Here is an 18,693-nt window from a genome sequence, read left to right on the forward strand (position 1 = left end):
GAAGGTGAAGCACTCCCCACTTTTATGTGACCGTAGATCCCCCCTCCCCCCGCCACCATAGCATGGTTTTCCTGCTCTTCCTCTGTTTGTTTTTCGATCAATGAAGAACAAGATATTGTCTAGACTCTAGCCGAAATAGGATTCTTATGTCCATCTGATCAGGGACAGAGATTATCCAGTCATACAGAACTACAGTTTTGCCTACTTGGGTGACTGTACTATAAGAGGATCGGGATCATCCAGATGCGAACTGGAAGAAGGTCTGCAACTCGAAACAAATCAAAAAGTGTACAGGCGACTTTTCAGGGTCTGACCTCCCTCGATTCAATCACAGCGTTCCTCTGCTCTCTTCTAGCACAGCTCGCACCCCATTTCCTTTCACCGCTGCACCCTCCAGGGGCCCTTCATGCAAAATAATAAAACTAATGATAAAAAACCCCAAAGAAAAGAAAACTTTGCTTCCACCCACTTCTTTAAGGAAGAAAACGCGTCTAACTAAATCTTTAGCAGCGCCTTGAGGCAGGCAGTACTCCCCACCCTCCAGCGCCTTCCCTCTATGTAAAGGGCTTAACATGTCCGCCGGGCGCCACCGTACCTGCAGCTGCTCTTAAGGAGTACTAGCTCTGTTGATACAGCCGGTACTCCTTATGTATGCCCATCGTATATTCCTCATGGCTGTAATGTATCCACATTATCCTAGGGTTTTCATGGGTCCTTGTTTATGTTCTGTACTGGGCATGTTTTCACCCTTTTGTTTTGGTTTTTTTTGCATTCAAATTCCATAAAGATACCCAGACTTAAACAAATGAGTACCCGCGCTCTGGTTCTCGCCTGCTGACATCCTGCTAGGCGTTCAGCCACAAACAGCTGTCATTGTTCGCTCCATTTCTTCCCACTCCTTAGATCGAATTCAGCTGCGAGCCCTTCTGGGGCTGCAGGTGCCAGGGGGAGAGAGAATCAAGGGTGGCGGGTAACGATAATAAGCACGCGCATCGTTGCCCCCCAGTCGGGGCAGAGATTGGGTGGCTCGGAGCAAGTAACGGAAGTGGTTCCCTCGGCTTGGGCAGATTTCATGGACTGGGGGGAGGGGAGGGGAGGGGGAACCCTAGAAAGGTGAGGCGGACGAAACTTTTCCGATCCACCTTAAGCGGCGTCAGTCGATCCCCCCCCTCGCTGGGATTCTCCCCCCGCTGGTGACGCGGCGAGGGTTGCGCGGCAAAAGTTGCTGTGTGGGGGCGGGAGCCCGCAAGTGCGCCTCGCGGAGGCTGCAGGGTCTGGGCGAAGGTCTCTGGGGAGAAGCGGAGGGGGCTTGCACAATCTCTCTCAGCTCCTACCTTACACTCTTATAAAACACACAATCATCATAATAATCATCAGAGAAAAAAGTCCCCCCGGGTCCCAAACAAGGGCACTGATGCGTTGGCACTTTGCATAATGGTGAACCATCAGCCTTCAAGGCAGAATCGGAGCCCGCATCCATACAGCACATGGGTAACAAACACACCAAACTGTATAACCTAGAAGTCGGATAAGATGCGAATTGAGTGCCATTTTCTGACTCCCCCCCCCCCTGACTCCCACTCCCGGAAGACGTCTGCAAAAAAAAGCTGGCCGCTCTCGTGTCTGGGTGCCAGGAGCAGATCGCAAAGCACCGTCGCCAGCGTCCAGTAGGCCCGGAGAGAGGGGGCCACCCCTGCCCGGCCCTGTGCAACCTGTCGCGTCGAACGAGAAGCGGCGGGCTCTTCCTCTACCTGACTGTGCAAAGTGCTAGGTCGAGCGGAGAAAGAGAGTGATGCGCTGCCGCTGCGATTATTCATTAACGGGGCGGGGGGGAATCAAGCCACAGTAGATCAATTACCCCCTTCTCCTTCCCTAAAAAAAAAAAAAAAAAAAAAAATCCCCATTTCGGAAGGGGCAAAAGTGTGCTGCTGTCCGTGTCCCGTTTGCGTGCATCCTCCTCCGCGGGAGCCTCATTAGCGGATCATGTGGTGTTATTATCTGTAATAAATGGCAAAACCGCCTTCCAGTAATCAGCTCGATTAACAGTTCTTGCGCCCGGGCGAGCAGGGAGAGAGCCCCGGTCCCCAGCTGCTGCGGCTCTTCTCCCTCTTTCACCCCGCCATCCTTCTGCTGCTGCCGCCGCCGCCACTTCCTCCGCCCGAAGATCTTCCTTCCGCGTCCCCGGCGCACGTTTTTTTCCTTCCCGTCTCGGCACGCGTTTCTTTCTTTATTTATTTTTCCCTTCTCGCTTTCCGTGACCCTGATGCCAGAAATCCCACGACTTTGAAAGAAGACGAAGAAAAAAAAAAAATATTCAAATGAGCTCGGGCCGGGAAAAGGCAGAAATCGAGAATCCAAGGCCAACCCAAAAGGACTTGTTTGATGACTCAACGTAACTAATAATCATCTCTCGCTCTCTCCCTCTTTCTCTCTGTCGTGTCAGTTACTCCTGCTGGCAGGGAGGGAGAGAGAGAGAGAGAGAGAGATTGGGAGTGACACATCTGTAAATCGCTCGCCGAGGAGACGAAGTCAGCTCTCTTCCTCCCCATCTTCCGCTCTGCCCTCCTTACTGATTCCCTTTTGTCAAGGTGTGAAGAGGTTGTCCGCACCCCACCCCCCTACGATCGCCAGCCTGCCCTCCATCTCCCACCCACCCCCCACCCTCGCCCGGGCTGTCAGCGACGGCGGCAGAAATCGCTGGCTCGAGTGCTGACCCGGCGGCTAGTCTGCAGAGAGAAGCTCAGCACCGGCTTCCCGGGACAAAAGCACTTCACGAGCTGGATGAGCGCAATAATCGCGACCCCAGCGCCGAGCAGCAGGAGCAGCACTCAGGCGGCGGAAGAGCAAAGGCACGAGAGGCAGGCGGCTAGGCAGCGAACTTACTGGAGGGAACCGAAAACTTCTAACCCTGGATTCTTTACTCTTGATCCATGGACAGAGCCTTATCCCAGCTCAGCCAACTTACAGACAAACTTTAAGTAGTAAGTACCAGACACAACACCGTCAAGGATAAGCTTCTCATAAAATGCTGAGAATGAAACAGCCATGTGTTTGCTAGTTATGGGTTTTTTTCTTTCCCCCTGAAATATAATCTCTAATTGTAATGATTAGAACAGAACTTGTCTTGAAATATTGAAACATTTTTTTAAAGCACTGTGCAAAAATCTTGTAGGTTTCAGGACTTTTTCACTATAACTTTACTAGGATTGGCGGTCGTGCATTACTGAAAATTCCAAACTGGAAAGTTGGAAAGGTGCATAAACTGTAACTTTTTGAAAGCATAGTTCATTTTTTTTTTTTTTGCAATAATTTCTGTACTAATTAGACCGTAGAAAGCATATACTATACAAAAGAGAGAACCAAAAATTACTCTAGCAGCGCACTTGTTTCTAGTCTGTATTTTATGAAATTCTGAAAAGCCTCCAGTTAATATTGACCTACTGTTTCTGAGCACTGCAGGATATATATATCATTTTGGGATAGTGATAAATGCTCTCTTCAGTCACAACATATACCTGTGTGCATGAACTGATGAGTGCTGTCAGAAGATGTTTGGCAGTACTGCTGGAGCTGGAGCTGTTTTAAGTTTCAGGAAGGTTCCAGGCTGGCTTTTTTTTCTACTACTAGACCATGCAAAAATATTAAGAACAAGATATAATGAAGAATTTAGGGACCAGATTTGTGCAAGACCTCAAAAGTAGGACTCAAATTTACATTGGGATGCAAATTGAAATCTGGACATCTTCTGTTACATCTAAAAATGTAGGAAAATTGTGTAAATTTTGAATGCAGTTTTTTTTAAAAAAAAACCCTAAATATTTGCATTGTAGGAGCTGTGATTTACTGTGTTTTCATCACTTGTTAAATACGTTATTTTTTCTGCATTTTTCATCTGCCTTTTCAGGTCCTTGCCCGTTTTATTGTGAACTGCCAGGGCGAAGGTTGTCTCCAAGTATGAGCAGCATGGAGCGGAAAAGTGAGAGCCCCTCTCTGCGGGATAGTCCAGAGAGAAGGAGCAGCAGCCCTGATGTCAAAGGCCCTCCCCTAGTGAAGGTGGCCAGGCTTGAACAGAATGGCAGTCCCGCAGGAGCCAGAGGGAGGTCCAATGGCTCTCTAACCAAACCATTGGGAGGTAACCATTTAGTCATATTCACATATTCATAAGAGAGTGACAGCAGAGAAAGAATTGCTTGGGGTGGCAGGGTCCATATTGATTAAGTTGCTGTATGGGTGTAGAATTTCAGGAAGTATATACCAGCTTGTTAACCCCCTCACCCCCCTACTTGCTCACCTTCTCCCACCAGTAGCTATCAGCTCCTTTTGCTGTTGCACTATAGGGTGGTTTACTCGGACAGTGGCATTTCTTGGGCAGCCTGCCACCTTGAGCTGAGTGAGGTGTTGGCAGCTTTCTGTCACAGTTTGCTAGCTGGTTTTTAGCTTTTCCTGCACAGTCAGAAACTGTTTTTTTTTTTTTTTAAACAGTTTTCTTGTACTGAAGTTTTTGCATCAGGGTTTTTTTTCACTCATGTCTGCATTTTAGAAAAGATTCACCCAGTAAAAAGACTGGACTGCAGACACCACCCTTCTGCTGCCTGCAGAGATTAAAGGGGCAGTATATGAAGACAATAATTTCAGTGGAAAGCAGGAACAGTGTATAAATTAGTAAACTTCAAATAATAATCAGTGCCCCTTTTTTGAAATGATAATTTAGTAGAGGCACACTGCCGCATTGTACACAGAGGTATGTTTATTTTCTCTATATGGCCTTTTAATAAAGGATGATTTTAGATGATTTTAATAAAGCTTTCATAAGAGTTTTATTCTTTCTTTTAAACTGACCTGAAACCATTGATTGCAAATATATATATATGTCACCCCCTTCGTTCTGCTACAGGAGATTCATTCGAGAAAAGGTCTTACAGCTGAATTGTAGATACTATTAAAAACATTTTTGCTGTATCTGTAGAACCAGTCTCAAGATTTTCAAAGCCTTTTTATTTTTGTTTCATTGTTTTATAATTGTGTCTCCTCAGTACTTGTCCTTTTTAAAATCAGTTTTAATGACATGTGCTGTGATATTTATTAATTTGCATTCTACCCTTTTGGCACAAATGACATTATATTGTATTGCATGGAGAAAATGTGTTTTTTTTTGTGTATGATCATTTATGACATAAAGTTTAACAAAAAAAGGAAATCACACCTGCTTTTCAGACCTTTTTTCCCCCTTCTCAATTCAATTCTGTGCAATAATTAAATCGTATGCATTTAATCTATTTTCTCAAGTGATATTAAGCGGCTGAAGGCTTTAATCTACTTCCTGTGTCACCACTGTATGTGATGTGTATGTTTGCCATCACACTGCAAAAAAGTTCCTTTGCTGAATGTTGTTATAAGATTTGTAATTGCTGCACAAGTTAGCAATGCCTTTGTACTTGTGGGTTTTAGCAATCTGAAAGACTACCTAAGGAAGGATTTGGAAAGTAGATTGTGCTTTCGAATGTCTGAAGGCTGGATGTCTGAAGGCTTGCCTTCCTGGAAAGTTGAGATTTCAAAAATGCTCCTTGTTAAACATTGTGAGCAGCGTTCAGATATGTCACAACATCGTTTTCATCAGGTCCCACCATTTTGTCTAGAAATCATGGATAGTCAGTCATAGCAGTGAAGTTTGTATTGCTGCAGAAAATTCAGATTATTTTTTTTTTTTATAATCAGAAAGAGCTGAAATGGATACTGAAGACGTTTGCCTCAGAAAGGATATGTGGAAAAAGTTAGTTTGAAACATCTTAAAACAACTCTCTTGTTTTGAACAATTGTTTCTAGAGGTTTGGATTTAATATTTCTAGGTCTTTGCTGGTACCAAAGGTGTCACTAATTAATGGATAGCATGCATTATTAGGTATGGGAACCATTTTATTCGTGTGGTAAACTTCAACCTTAAAGATTTCTGACTTGAAAATGCCAGCATTTTGGGGAGATATACAGAACAAAGTGTAACAGAGAAACTTTGTGTCATGATAACACTGAATCAAAAGTTATACAAATGTTTTAAAACTTGTGTTCCCTGTATAATGTTTCTGCTGTGAAGCTCTGAGTATCTCGAGTTTTCCGTTTGTGAGGTGTGCAGTTCACTGCCCCTCTTTGTCACTGTCTTTAATATGAAAGACAACAGCAGGGTTCATGCCATGTCACAATGATGTTATTTAAAAAGGATTTTCTCTTTTCTTTATTATTTTATACTGTGTAAGATTTTATTGAGGAAATAAGCCTGCCGTGTCTGTGGGTTTTTTTTTTTCCAGTTCCTAAGATTGCCTGTTTTGCACATGTTAATCCCAGCTGGATAGTTTTCAGTAGACTGAAGGTCTCTATGGAGATGAAAAAGCCAACTGTTACAGAACATAGATTTGCAAAATTTTATTTAAAAAAAAAGTTTTCAAGGAAGCTTTGGTTTGATCATTTAACAAGAGATTGATTTCCTAATAGTGATTTCATCTCTTCTGCTGTAGAACAAATTGCTGTGATTTATTGTGATTGGACATGTGTAACGTTCAATGCTTTTTATATGGGCATTTGTCTTTTGCGCCTGTTGGGTAGTCAAGCTTCACAGTATACGTAGGGAGTTGTGACCGGTGGTTTATCTTATGCCATTGCTCAGGTAGGACTGGACAGGTTGGACAGATTCAGAAGGTGTTAGGTAAACCCCCCCCCCCCCCAACCAATGGGAAACATTTTGAAGCTGTGAGAACATTTTAAACACCTGTGCCAGGTGCAGTCGTAGCCCACTAGCTTTGCAGTGAGTGAATTTTGCTGTGTTCCGCTTTGATATGGGATGTAGGAGAGGTCCGAGGAAATCTGTATTTTTCATTGTGGAGCGCGGTTATCACCCTGCGTGAAGTCTAGGGTTTTTTTAATTAAAGACATGGGGATAAAAGTGTTGTTTTTAAAGGGGAGAATATTGGCCAAACCTTTAATAAATGCGTCCCAGGGTTTCAGTCAAGTAGTTCTTTTATTGGCATAAACTGAAAATTAATGCTAGAAAAACAATTTTCAAATATGATTTCTTTTGTGAAAGAATAATCACAAGGGACATTGGTATAGGTGTATGAATGTACTGAGAGTGTTTGATTTTTAGGCACTTTATAAACAGGTATAAAGAATAAACATGATGACAATATATTCAGATCTATCTATGTTTGTGTGTATGTGTGTGTATATATGTATATGTGTCTGTGTATATATATATATATATATATATATATATATATATATATATATATATAAATATATAAGGGGCTGCTGAAAAGTTCTCAACCCAACCAAATGTGGAGCCATGAAACTTACAAGTTATTCTACACTTTTCATTTCATATCATTGAAATGAAAAGTGTGAAGAAAAGTATGGAATAACTTGTAAGTTTCGTGGCTCCACATCATTCTCGTCTTGGTTGATAGATAGATATACAAGGTATCCAGAAAAAAATGAGATCCCCAATATTTTTCCAAATAACCCCAAAACAAATGCTCTATTATTTTAAAAAATTATTACTAATATTGACAGGTGTTACTGCAAGATGCTGTAAAAAAATGAATGATCCCTGTTTTCAAAATGATGTCATTCAGGAAGTGACCATTACGATCTATTTTGTAAGATGAAGTATGACGGTTGATGCCTTTTATGTGAATTGACAATTTTGATGTTTTTTGATATGTTTGTTTTGTTATTTTTAATTGTGTATGTTTGGTTGTAATCCGCCTTATTTAAAGGCAGAATATAAATAAATTATAAACTATAAACTAACTGTTTTAGCAAAATTTCATTTAGCAAAGAAGATAAAGTTGCAATTTATAACAAATTAAGACATATGGCGCAAAGTGCATGCTAAGGGAGCGTCCTAATAATTCCCCCCTTTTTACAAAGCTGCGGTAGTGGCTACCATGCGGCAAAAACTCCGACGTCCATTAAATCCCTGTGGGCACTTGAGCGATTACCGCAGTAGCAGCTGCTAACGTAGCTTTGTAAAAGGAACCCAGAGGTTGGACTCATGTATTCTCGTAGATCGTACTTAGGGCTCCTTTTACTAAACTGTGGAAGAGCTTCATACTGCGGGCCAGCGAGGTAAATGCTCTGACGTTCATTCAGCTTCTCTGAACATCGGAGCATTTATCACGCCGACCCATGGCAAGAAGCTCTTCTGCAGTTTAGTAAAACCTTATGTAAATGTTTGAACAATTGCAAAGAATTTTGAAACCATATGAGGTCCCATTTTTTCCAGACATGGTGTATGTAGATAGGTAAAGATATAGAAATATATTTGGAGTGTTTTCTTTGGAACAGGTATTTATGGTGTTGTTACGTTCTAGCATAGGTATGTAATATGAATGGTTCCTTTAGCAAAATAGCTTATTTTGTAACATTGCGTTTAGGCATGCACTGGGACTGTATCCTTTAATTCAGAGCGACTGGAGTCAGGCACTTCAATGACTTGACTGTCTAGGTAAAATAATGAACCATGGCGAAAGGTTTTCCACGCTTTGCATAGATGGATGAACTTGGAGAGCTGCATGAATCTGTTTAATAGATGTCGGCTGCTCGGCATTGCTCAGCATCAGAGGTAACGCTGTGGCTCCTAGCTGTTGCTATTTCTCATAGACCAGTAGAATGTGACACACGGAGAAGAGGAATTTTTCAGGAAGCCTTATTCATTGACAGGACAGAAGCTTGAGTCTGTATATTTTTTTGTTTTGTTTTACTTTTTTGTCATTTTTATTTTCTCTGTGGAATGATTGCTGCCGAGTGGGGACAACACCACATAGACAAACAGTAGTTACATTCTGGAAGTTGTGCTATTGTGTGACAGAAAATATTGGGGAATTAGTCTCTGGATTAACATGTTTGGGAGAATGCATTGAAAGGAGGCAGAGAATTAATTCTTTTGATCTGAGACAGCTCACTCTGAGATGTTTAGGTAGAGAGTTACCTTCATAGCCTTTCTGTAAGGACATATGCCATAAAGCACATCTGCTCCCAGGTTCACATGGAGCAGGTTTGAGAGAGTGCCTGAGGGGGTCAGAAAAAAAAAAGACTAATGTTCCCTTAAACAGCCTGGGAAGCCAGGCAGGAGGTTAGAGCAAGCACAAGCGCTACACTGCTGACAGCTTTATATTCCTGCTGGGTAACATTTACTTACCAGAATTGGCATATCCTTGCACTTAGTAATTCACTCCGTAAGAATTTTAAAAATAAAAGATGATTAACCATTAGGAAATTCCTTTCGATTAAATTGTTGATTAGATTGTGCAAATCTTTTCAAAGATCAGTTTCAGGATATTAGAAAGAAATGTCCATTGATGTGGTACTGTTTTTTTCCTGGGGTTTTGTTTTTTTTTCCCCCCCACAAAATGCACCTTTGAGCGAGGTCTGGGAGGAGTGAGCCAAAGAATTAGATTTTCAGGCCATGGCATAAGGAACTGGAGAATCTGTGAGGGGAGAGGTGCCACTTCAGACTGCATAGTGCTTTGAACAGTGCCGAGGAGTTCAGCCAGGGTTCTTAAGACAATCTCTGATCCCGCCACAAAAGTAGGTTTTTTGTTAAAACCAAATGTTTGCCTCTAATAGTTGCTGAAAAGGCAGTCCATTCTAAACTGTAATGAACCTACACTTTTTACAAAGCCGCGCTAGGGCCTTAACGCGTGCTAAATTGTCGTATGCGCTAGCCGCTACCGCCTCCTTTTGAGCAGGCGGTAGATTTCCAGCTAGCGTGCGCTAATCCGGTGCGTGTGTTAAAACCACTAGCGCGGCTTTGTAAAAGGAGCCCTGTGTAATAGTTTCAATGTTGCTGAGAATCTTTGGTCATTCATAATGTTTTTGGTACACAGTAGTGGTAGTTGTGGATGGGTAGGTTTTGATTCACACATATCTGTCAGCTTTTCAGAAAATAAAATCATAGCCCTGAAGTATAATGAACCCAAATCATGCTAGTTACCATAAAGCATAAATTAAAACCATCTATAATCTTAAAACGTATTTTTCTTTGATTGGTAGCTAATTGTAAAACATAGTTTAAATGTGGTTGACTGAAATCCTGGCTTTTCCCAGTAGCATGAAGAGGATTCTTTGCAGGATCTGATGCCTTTTTGGGGCCAATGCAGGAATTCTTCGATGCTAGCATAGACTGTTGAGTGTCTTTCATAAAAGAAAAAAAGACTCACCTCCCTGAAATAGAAAAATTGATTCCCAGTGTCATTGACACGGATGGTGTGACGACAAGTGCAAACTCAGTGAGATGGGCTACTTTGTGAGCAAGTTTGTTTCCATAGAAAGACATTGAACAGCACCTGTTCCAACTGTTGCATCCTAGACACACTTGAGGGAATAGAAAAGAAATAAGGGCTGATAATAGTTGATTGCAGAGAATTAAAAAGGGGCCTTTGGGTATTCTGCTGTTTGAAAGAACAGATCTTACATAGTTAGCTTTACTTATAGATCCCATGATTGAATGTCATTGTTTTGGAGGTAGAACTGGGAACTCAACGTAGACATGTTGTCAGTTTAGAGCGTAACTTTTGTCTTTGGTTGGACTATCTATCTATCTTCATAATTGTGTAAAGTTAAACAGAATTTTTTAAATTCTGAGCTTTCAGTATGGATTAAATTGGAGACCCATTAATACGGGTGCGTATTTATGGTGCACATTTTCTACGTCACATCCAGAATGCAAGGACACTCTGCTATGAAGCTTGTTATGTAAAAGGATTAACTTTTCTAAAACACAAATGGAATAAACTTTCTGTGTGTGTGTGTAATTGTACTGTGGAATAATGTGGCCTTTGGTAGATAGGGATTTTCTTGTGGTGGATGGTACATTTAATAAGGGATTATTTTGTTTCTCCCAGGCCTAGAAGACACATTCTTAATGTATGTGCAGGACAGGTAATGAAGACCCACTAGTGGACTAATTCACACCTCTGGGGTTTGTGTGGGTCTCACACATAAATGGGATTTATAGTTTCCCAGAATTCAAATTATTCAAACCTAATGGTCTCATTGGCTTTACCTGGTTATATTAAGTTTCCTTTTGGTTCATGATGAGCATGAACCCTATGCTGATCGAGGAAGCAAAGATATGATAAAATACTGAACAGTTCCTCATGAAACACAAACTCCGGTTGCCCCTATTGATTGGATGTTTCCTTGGCTAGAGAAAGCCCATCCTTCATTGCGACCTAAGTGTGCAGTTTCTCTTTACCCTGAGTTGTACTTTTTTTTTTTTTAGAGTGATAAGAAAAGGAGTTCAGTTTAGTGGAGGTCATACAGGATCTCCACTGGGTTTTTGCTGAGGTGGAAGAGTGGCCATTTTGAATGTTTTTAGCTACTCGCTCTGTTATTAAACTAAAGACATCTTTGGTTAACACAAATATATACAATTGAAGCTCTGTCTTAAACAGAATGCAGTGTATCCACCCATTCAGTGACACAGGCACAATTTAGTGGTGCTGTAATTTGGGAATGTTGACATCCTTCTATAGAAACCCACTGACCAGTATCTATTTCAGACTATAAGTTGCACAGGGTTTTTTTTATTTTTTTTTTTCCCAGATTTTCAGTTTTCCTTCTCTCCATGCAAATGGAATAGCATCTGAAATTAATACCAGCAAAACCATCCAATGTCAATTACATAGATGTTTAGTGGTGAAGTGTTGTCCCATTTTTCTGTCTAGACCTGTTCTCTCTCAGGCATGTTCTGCATTACATGTGAAGAGGATCAATTGTAGTGAAAAAAGTAGCCAGCGGCATGGTGGAAGGACCTGAGAAGCTGCCAATCATATATGTGGCGTAATAAGATTTCACTATCTCAGTATTGTTTAAAGAAGGGAAATAGTTTTATTTTTTCTTCTTGTTATTTCCCAAATGATGGAAATAATTTATGGCACAGATTTGCTGGTCTGTCTTTCACTTCTCTTTTTCCCTATTGTCTGTATCAAGTCCGAAGACCTTCCCAGGCCAAGTTCCTGGTCATTCCAACGATAGCAAAACTATGATTACATTGTTATGCAACTCTGCAATTAGTTGTCTGGCCCTCTCAACTTGAGGCTTGAGAACTCATATTAAAACTTCCTGAAGGGTGTTCAAACCTGGCTCTATACGCAGCTATTTATAGTTTTCCATTTTTATTACCATGGCTAAGAACCTGGGGCACCTAGTAGCTTACAGTTGGTGTCTAGTGGTTTTCATTTTGGTATTTTGTATCCCCTGTTGGAGGAATTGAACTGCCTGGAATGAGCTTGCAGAATCCAGAGATGCGAACAGGAGTACATCTATGTGCCTGAGCAAAATATTGCTAGAGTTGCACAGCAAAAAACCCCAAACAAACCCCTGCCAAAGGCCCAGTATCTATATGGCTCAGAAGTTCCTCAGAAATGAGGTGACTATGAATCATTTCTGGGGTGCATGGGCCCTTATTTTTGTGTGGCTGCACCACATGCCTTAATCACGGATTCCAAACAGCAAAATACTCCAGTGAGGAGAGTTGGGAATGCTCGGACAGCCTCTTCCAAGTTTATTAAAATTTGATATTTGCCTTACTTCTTTATCACCTCAAAAACGCAGCCAAATTTTGAATTTGCTTTGAGACACCCTGATTTCACCAGCATTTCATTTCAGTTCATACCTCAGTCCTATGTTCGGGAGGAATGGGTTGGGTTAAGGAAGGACGAGGGGGGGAGGGGGGCAGGATGGTCTCTGGTGATTTGTATTGTCCATTCTTGTTTGGTCTACCCGAGTCTATTTTCGATTTCCTATCTGTGCCAGTCTGTTTTTTTTCTGCTCTTGGACGTCAGTCGTCCTGACTTTCCCTATCTTGGGGGAAGGGTGGGGTTGGAAAGAGGGAGGGGTCTTTATTGCACTGTTGAAAATTCTGATGACGCGACTGTACATTTACTTTTTGCTTGGATGCTTGTTTGCTATTGCCGCTGTTTGATGTTTCTGTTCACTTGCTCCGCAATCATCAATAAAATTGTTTAAAATGTAAAATTTGATATACGGCTTATAATAGCTATCTAAGCGGTGTATAAGGCTACAATATAAAAAGTTTAAAATTTCGGGGGATATAAACAAAGACATAAGACATGACATGATGTACAGGAACGCGTGGATGAGTGGGTAGAACTACAATTGTAAATAGAATAGAATACACAAAAAGAGGGTACTTTAGGGAGGGGTGTTATTCTTTTCCTTTTTGAGAATCATTAGAAGCGGAGAAGTCGTAGGTTATAAAATTTGCGTCATGTTTTGAGCAAAGATCAGTGGCAAAACCACTTTGATGCATCCATAGACTAACAGGCACGCATTAGCATTTAGCGTGCACTAAATAGATTAGCGTGTGCTGATTGGTTAGCGCATCTTAGTAAAAGAGGGCCTGTGTTGAATGTCTAATATAAAGTTTGTCATGCAGTCACATTTGTCTATATGTCTGTTCTCAAGCCTTGTTGCTTATTAGAAGAAGCTGATATGCACGGACGGGGAGAGGGACCTTGGGGTGATAGTGTCAGAAGATCTAAAGGCGAAAAAACAGTGTGACAAGGCAGTGGCTGCTGCCAGAAGGATGCTGGGCTGTATAAAGAGAGGCGTAGCCAGTAGAAGGAAGAAGGTGTTGATGTACAGGTCATTGGTAAGGCCCCACTTGGAGTATTGTGTTCAGTTTTGGAGACCATATCTGGTGAAGGACGTAAGAAGACTTGAAGTGGTCCAGAGGAGGGCGACGAAAATGATAGGAGGCTTGCGCCAGAAGACGTATGAGGAGAGACTGGAAGTCCTGAATATGTATACCCTAGAGCAGTGGTTCCCAACCCTGTCCTGGAGGAACACCAGGCCAATTGGGTTTTCAGGCTAGCCCTAATGAATATGCATGAAGCAAATTTGCATGCCTATCACTTCCATCATATGCAAATCTCTCTCATGCATATTCATTAGGGCTAGCCTGAAAACCCGATTGGCCTGGTGTTCCTCCAGGACAGGGTTGGGAATCACTGCCCTAGAGGAAAGGAGAGACAGGGGAGATATGATTCAGACGTTCAAATACTTGAAGGGAATTAACGTAGAACATAATCTTTTCCAGGGAAAGGAAAATGGTAAAACCAGAGGACATAATTTGAGGTTGAGGGGTGGTAGATTCAAAGGCAATGTTAGGAAATTCTACTTTATGGAGAGGGTGGTGGATGCCCGGAATGCGTTCCCGAGAGAGGTGGTGGAGAGTAAAACTGTGACTGAGTTTAAAGAAGCGTGGGATGAACACAGAGGATCTAGAATCAAAAAATAATATTAAATATTGAACTAAGGCCAGTACTGGGCAGACTTGCACGGTCTGTGTCTGTATATGGCCATTTGGTGGAGGATGGGCTGGGAGGGCTTCAATGGCTGGGAGGGTGTAGATGGGCTGGAATAGGTTTTAACAGAGATTTCGGCAGTAGGAACCCAAGCACAGTACTGGGTAGAGCTTTGGATTCTTGCCCAGAAATAGCTAAGAAGAAAAAAATTAAAAAATTTAAATTGAATCAGGTTGGGCAGACTGGATGGACCATTCGGGTCTTTATCTACCGTCATCTACTATGTTACTATGTTATTATTTGCAGGTATTGCATACCACCTTGATGTGATATTGTGAATGGACGATCTATCAGATACATGCATAAATAAATAAATACATAAATAATCTATGTGTGTTGTGGCAGAAAAGCCATCTGTTGTGTTCACTAGTAAAACTGTGCAAGCTAGCTTAAGTTGTGTTCCAGCCATTTGTTTGCCTTTTTACCAGATAGGCCAAGGTGTTAGAGAGAGAGCGAGAGAGAGAGAGGCAGAGATAGAAAACACAGGTAGAACATGTCTGAGCTTTTGCTTATGGTGTTGACTATAATGAATTTACCGCACGCTAGATCGGCTAGCACGCCTTAGTAAAAGAGGGGGTTAGTCTCACTGTTGTTACAATTACCCATACAAAGCTTAAAGAACTTTAAATAAATAACTCTCAAATTAAATTTTTTGTTAGTTTTGCAGTTTTATAATTTCAACTATAATGTGCCACGAGAAACAATTGTTCCATTTAGAGCTCCTTTTACAAAGGTACGCTAGCGTTTTTAGCGCACGCACCGGATTAGCAAGCGCTATAGCGCAAGCTACCCGAAATACTACCGCCTGCTCAAGAGGAGGCGATGGTGGCTAGCGCGCACGGCAATTTAGCGCGCGCTATTCCGCGCGTTAAGGCCCTAACGCACCTTTGTAAAAGGAACCCTTAGTGTGCTGGAGTTAAAAAGTTTGAGACACTAAACTAGAGAAAGGGTTTTCTGAGGAAGGGAAACAAGCAACAATACGAGGGTCGTATTTCTACAGTACAATATGTTGTCAACAAGAAAAAAAACATAGCATTTCACACAGCACAGCCTGAACTACTGAGAAAAAGGCAACAAACTAGATTTTCTAAGTATAGTTTCAATATCTCAATATGCAAAGACAACTAACAAACTTTTATTTAAATATACTGTAAATATTTTGTGGCAGTGTGGCCAAAGCTCTTATGAAAATGTCTAATCTAATCTTTTTTTTTTTTTAATTCTTTATTCATTTTTAATCTTACATCAAGTGTACAAATAATAAAACATTTGATATTAAATACATCACTTGAATTTCTTTCTAATATAACATCAAATATATAAATTTATTCCCTTCCCACCCCCCTTTCCTTTAACATTTAATCAAAAATATACAATATAAATATTCTTTTTCTTTTGATTAAACCCACAGTAAACTATAAACCACCCTCATCCCCCTATTTGCAAATATACTTTCACTGGAAAATGGTGTCTATTCATTACAATAAGTTGTCAATTGCCCTCAGATCTTTTTAAATTTATTATAATCTAATCTAATCTTCGGTTTATATACCGGGTCATCTCCCAGCGGAGCTCGACTCGGTTCACATATAATTAAGACTAGAATATAAAAAAGAGGAACATGAGAGAAAAGAGCTATAATGTAATTATTTCATTGATATTGTGGTTAAGCCATTTAAATATTGCGAGAACAACAAAGTTTTCAAGGCTTTACGAAATAGATGTAGTTAGCCTATCAGTCTAATAGAGTCAGGAAGTCCATTCCAGATCTCTACCAACTTGAAGACAAAAGATTGACTAAGCTTCCCAGCAGACTTGATTCCCTTAAAAGAGAAAGATAGCTTATATTTCTGTGTATTCCTCAGAAGACAGGATTTAAAGGTATTCCAACATAAAGGGACTAAAGGGTCAAATATTCCATAGAGAAGCTTGAAGGTTATACATGCACATTTAAACTGTCATGTAGGGGGGCGGGACACTGCATGGCTTACACAGATTCTACCACAGTCGGGAGAACTTCTTCGGGCGTGGGAGCACACTCCGGCCCTCCCCGATGCTATAATTGCTGAGCCAGTTGGAAGGCTCAGCAGAACAGTTTGAATTCTTTACCTGCCTGAATCCCTAACCTCCGGTAGCAGTCGGGAGAACTTCTTCGGGTGTGGGAGCACACTCTGCCCCTCCCAGACACTACAACCGCTGAGCCAGTTGGAAGGCTCAGTGGGACAGTTTGAATTCTTTACCTGTCTGAATCCCTACCCTCCGGTAGCAGTTGTGAGAACTTCATCGGGTGTGGGAGCACACTCTTCCCCTCCCCGATGCTACAACTGCTGAACCACTTTAAAGGTACAGCTCCTAACAGTGCGCAGGCGTTCAGTGCGCCGTCTAAAGTGCACATCAAAGGCGCTCGCCTTAGCGAGCGCCTTTGCTAAGCGACCAAGAAGCGACCAAACCTCCACCCTTTCAAAACCACCTCAACCAACCTACAGTCATCTAAGCCCCAACCTACATCCACCCAACACTACCCATAAAGAACAACACAAGACACCTGATCCCTCCTTAGCACCTGAGGAGACCAGCAACTCTCAATAAGCAGAGAAAGAAGAAGGAACTCCTCCACCACTCTCCTACTATTCCACTACTCTCCTACTACTATACTACCAGACACTCTTGTCCCCACAATGATAGCTACACCACAAAAACACATACAGGCTATCCTGCTGATTACCCTGCTCCTAGCCAACTGGAAGGCGACAGCAAATAACATCTCCCCAATACCAACTATATCAAACGCTAACAGAATTCTCCACTCAACAATAGACAGAGGCGTAAACTACCAGGCCTACACTTACCACCCCACCATACATACAATAAGAAGAAGACCAACAAACCCCTTACAAGACCAAAACTCAACCCCACCAAAGATCACTCGTCTACCACAAAAATAACTCATAGCACTCTAACAGTCTACACCACTCTCACATGCGCATACTTAAACATCAGGGCCATAGGCCCTAAGACAGAACACATAAAAAACTGGATAGAAGGAGAAAACCTAGACTGCCGTTTCCTCACAGAAACCTGGATAACTTCAGAATCAGACCCCAGAATAATGGAAGTCTGCCCAAAGGGATACAAAATAATAGTGGTCTGCAGAGAAAATAAAAGAGAAGGAGGAATTGCCATCATTGCCAGAAACACCATAGACCTAAAAACACAAGACAAAATAACTACCTCATACATGAATCTACTAGCCTGTCAACTCTCAAGCACATCACTCAAAGGAATCCTAACCTGCATGCTCTGCTACATAAAACCAGAAAACTGGAACACAGCAAAACCAACATTTGAAGAGTTTATATACCGAAACTCATTATCAACAACTTACAACTTAATCCTAGGAGAACTAAACGACCACCTCGAAAACCAAACCTCCAAACAAGTAGGAATCTTACTATCACACCTCGAAGCCTTAACATACAAGATACTAGACCCTCAAGCCACACATGAAAAAGGTCACCAACTCGACACTGCAGCCTACATGTCCCAACAGCCCATACAACCAGAGATTCACACATCAAATGGAAACTGGCACCGTTCTCTCTGGTCAGATCATTATACTTACTCCTTCAATATCAAATGGACTAAAAACAAAAACAAACCAATCACACAAAAAATAACCTACAACTCACGTAAATATATCGACCCCACCATATTCTGGACTAAAACAGACGCCATAATCCAAGACTATAACCCCAAAGACTTCATCTCACAATGGAGCCATCTAAGTTAAACAACCCTAGATGAGCTAGCCCCAGAACAAAGAAAAACCAGAATCTATAGGAAATCAGACAAATGGTTCAACAACAAACTACTCCTGCTCAAAAGACAATGCAGACAACTAGAAAGAAAATGGAGAAAAAACAGTCAAGATTCCACAAAAACAGCATGGAGAAAACTAAACAAAAAATACAAACAAAAACTGAAAGAAAAAAGAAAGACATACTGCACAAAGCAAATAGGAGAAGAATCCCAAGACACAAAAAGCTCTTGCAACTACTAAAAGAACTCACAGACACCAAACCCTTCCTAACCAATAACAACAACCCCCTCCCCCGCCCTCAGCCACCCTCTTAGCGACATTCTTCAAAAACAAAATCGCAACTATCAGGTCCACTTTCAATGGAACACCTATGCACCTTGAAGAGATCACAATACCCCTCACAGAGAAAGAATCAGTTGCAACAGACAGAACCTGGTCCCACTTCCCACCTATACAATGGTCAGACCTAAACAAACTCTATAATAAATACAG

At 41.6% G+C, this 18,693-nt stretch overlaps 1 protein-coding gene across 4 annotated transcripts in view; it reads left to right on the forward strand.

The window, feature by feature from the left end:
- The first annotated feature begins 1,248 nt into the window (after positions 1-1,248).
- Positions 1,249-18,693, forward strand: part of SATB2 (SATB homeobox 2) — a 436,014-nt gene continuing 418,569 nt past the window's right edge. For 2 of the 4 annotated variants that reach the window (XM_033947177.1, XM_033947180.1), the window contains exons 1-2: positions 1,249-2,981; positions 3,905-4,132. In XM_033947177.1, coding sequence (XP_033803068.1) covers positions 3,955-4,132 — 178 coding nt within the window. In that variant the 5' untranslated portion in view covers positions 1,249-2,981; positions 3,905-3,954. Of the gene's footprint in view, positions 2,982-3,904; positions 4,133-18,693 lie in introns of those variants that run through there. The other 2 variants (XM_033947179.1, XM_033947178.1) reach the window with 2 other exon arrangements.

This window comes from Geotrypetes seraphini, chromosome 5, assembly GCF_902459505.1.
Source record: "Geotrypetes seraphini chromosome 5, aGeoSer1.1, whole genome shotgun sequence".
Lineage (NCBI taxonomy): Eukaryota > Metazoa > Chordata > Amphibia > Gymnophiona > Dermophiidae > Geotrypetes > Geotrypetes seraphini.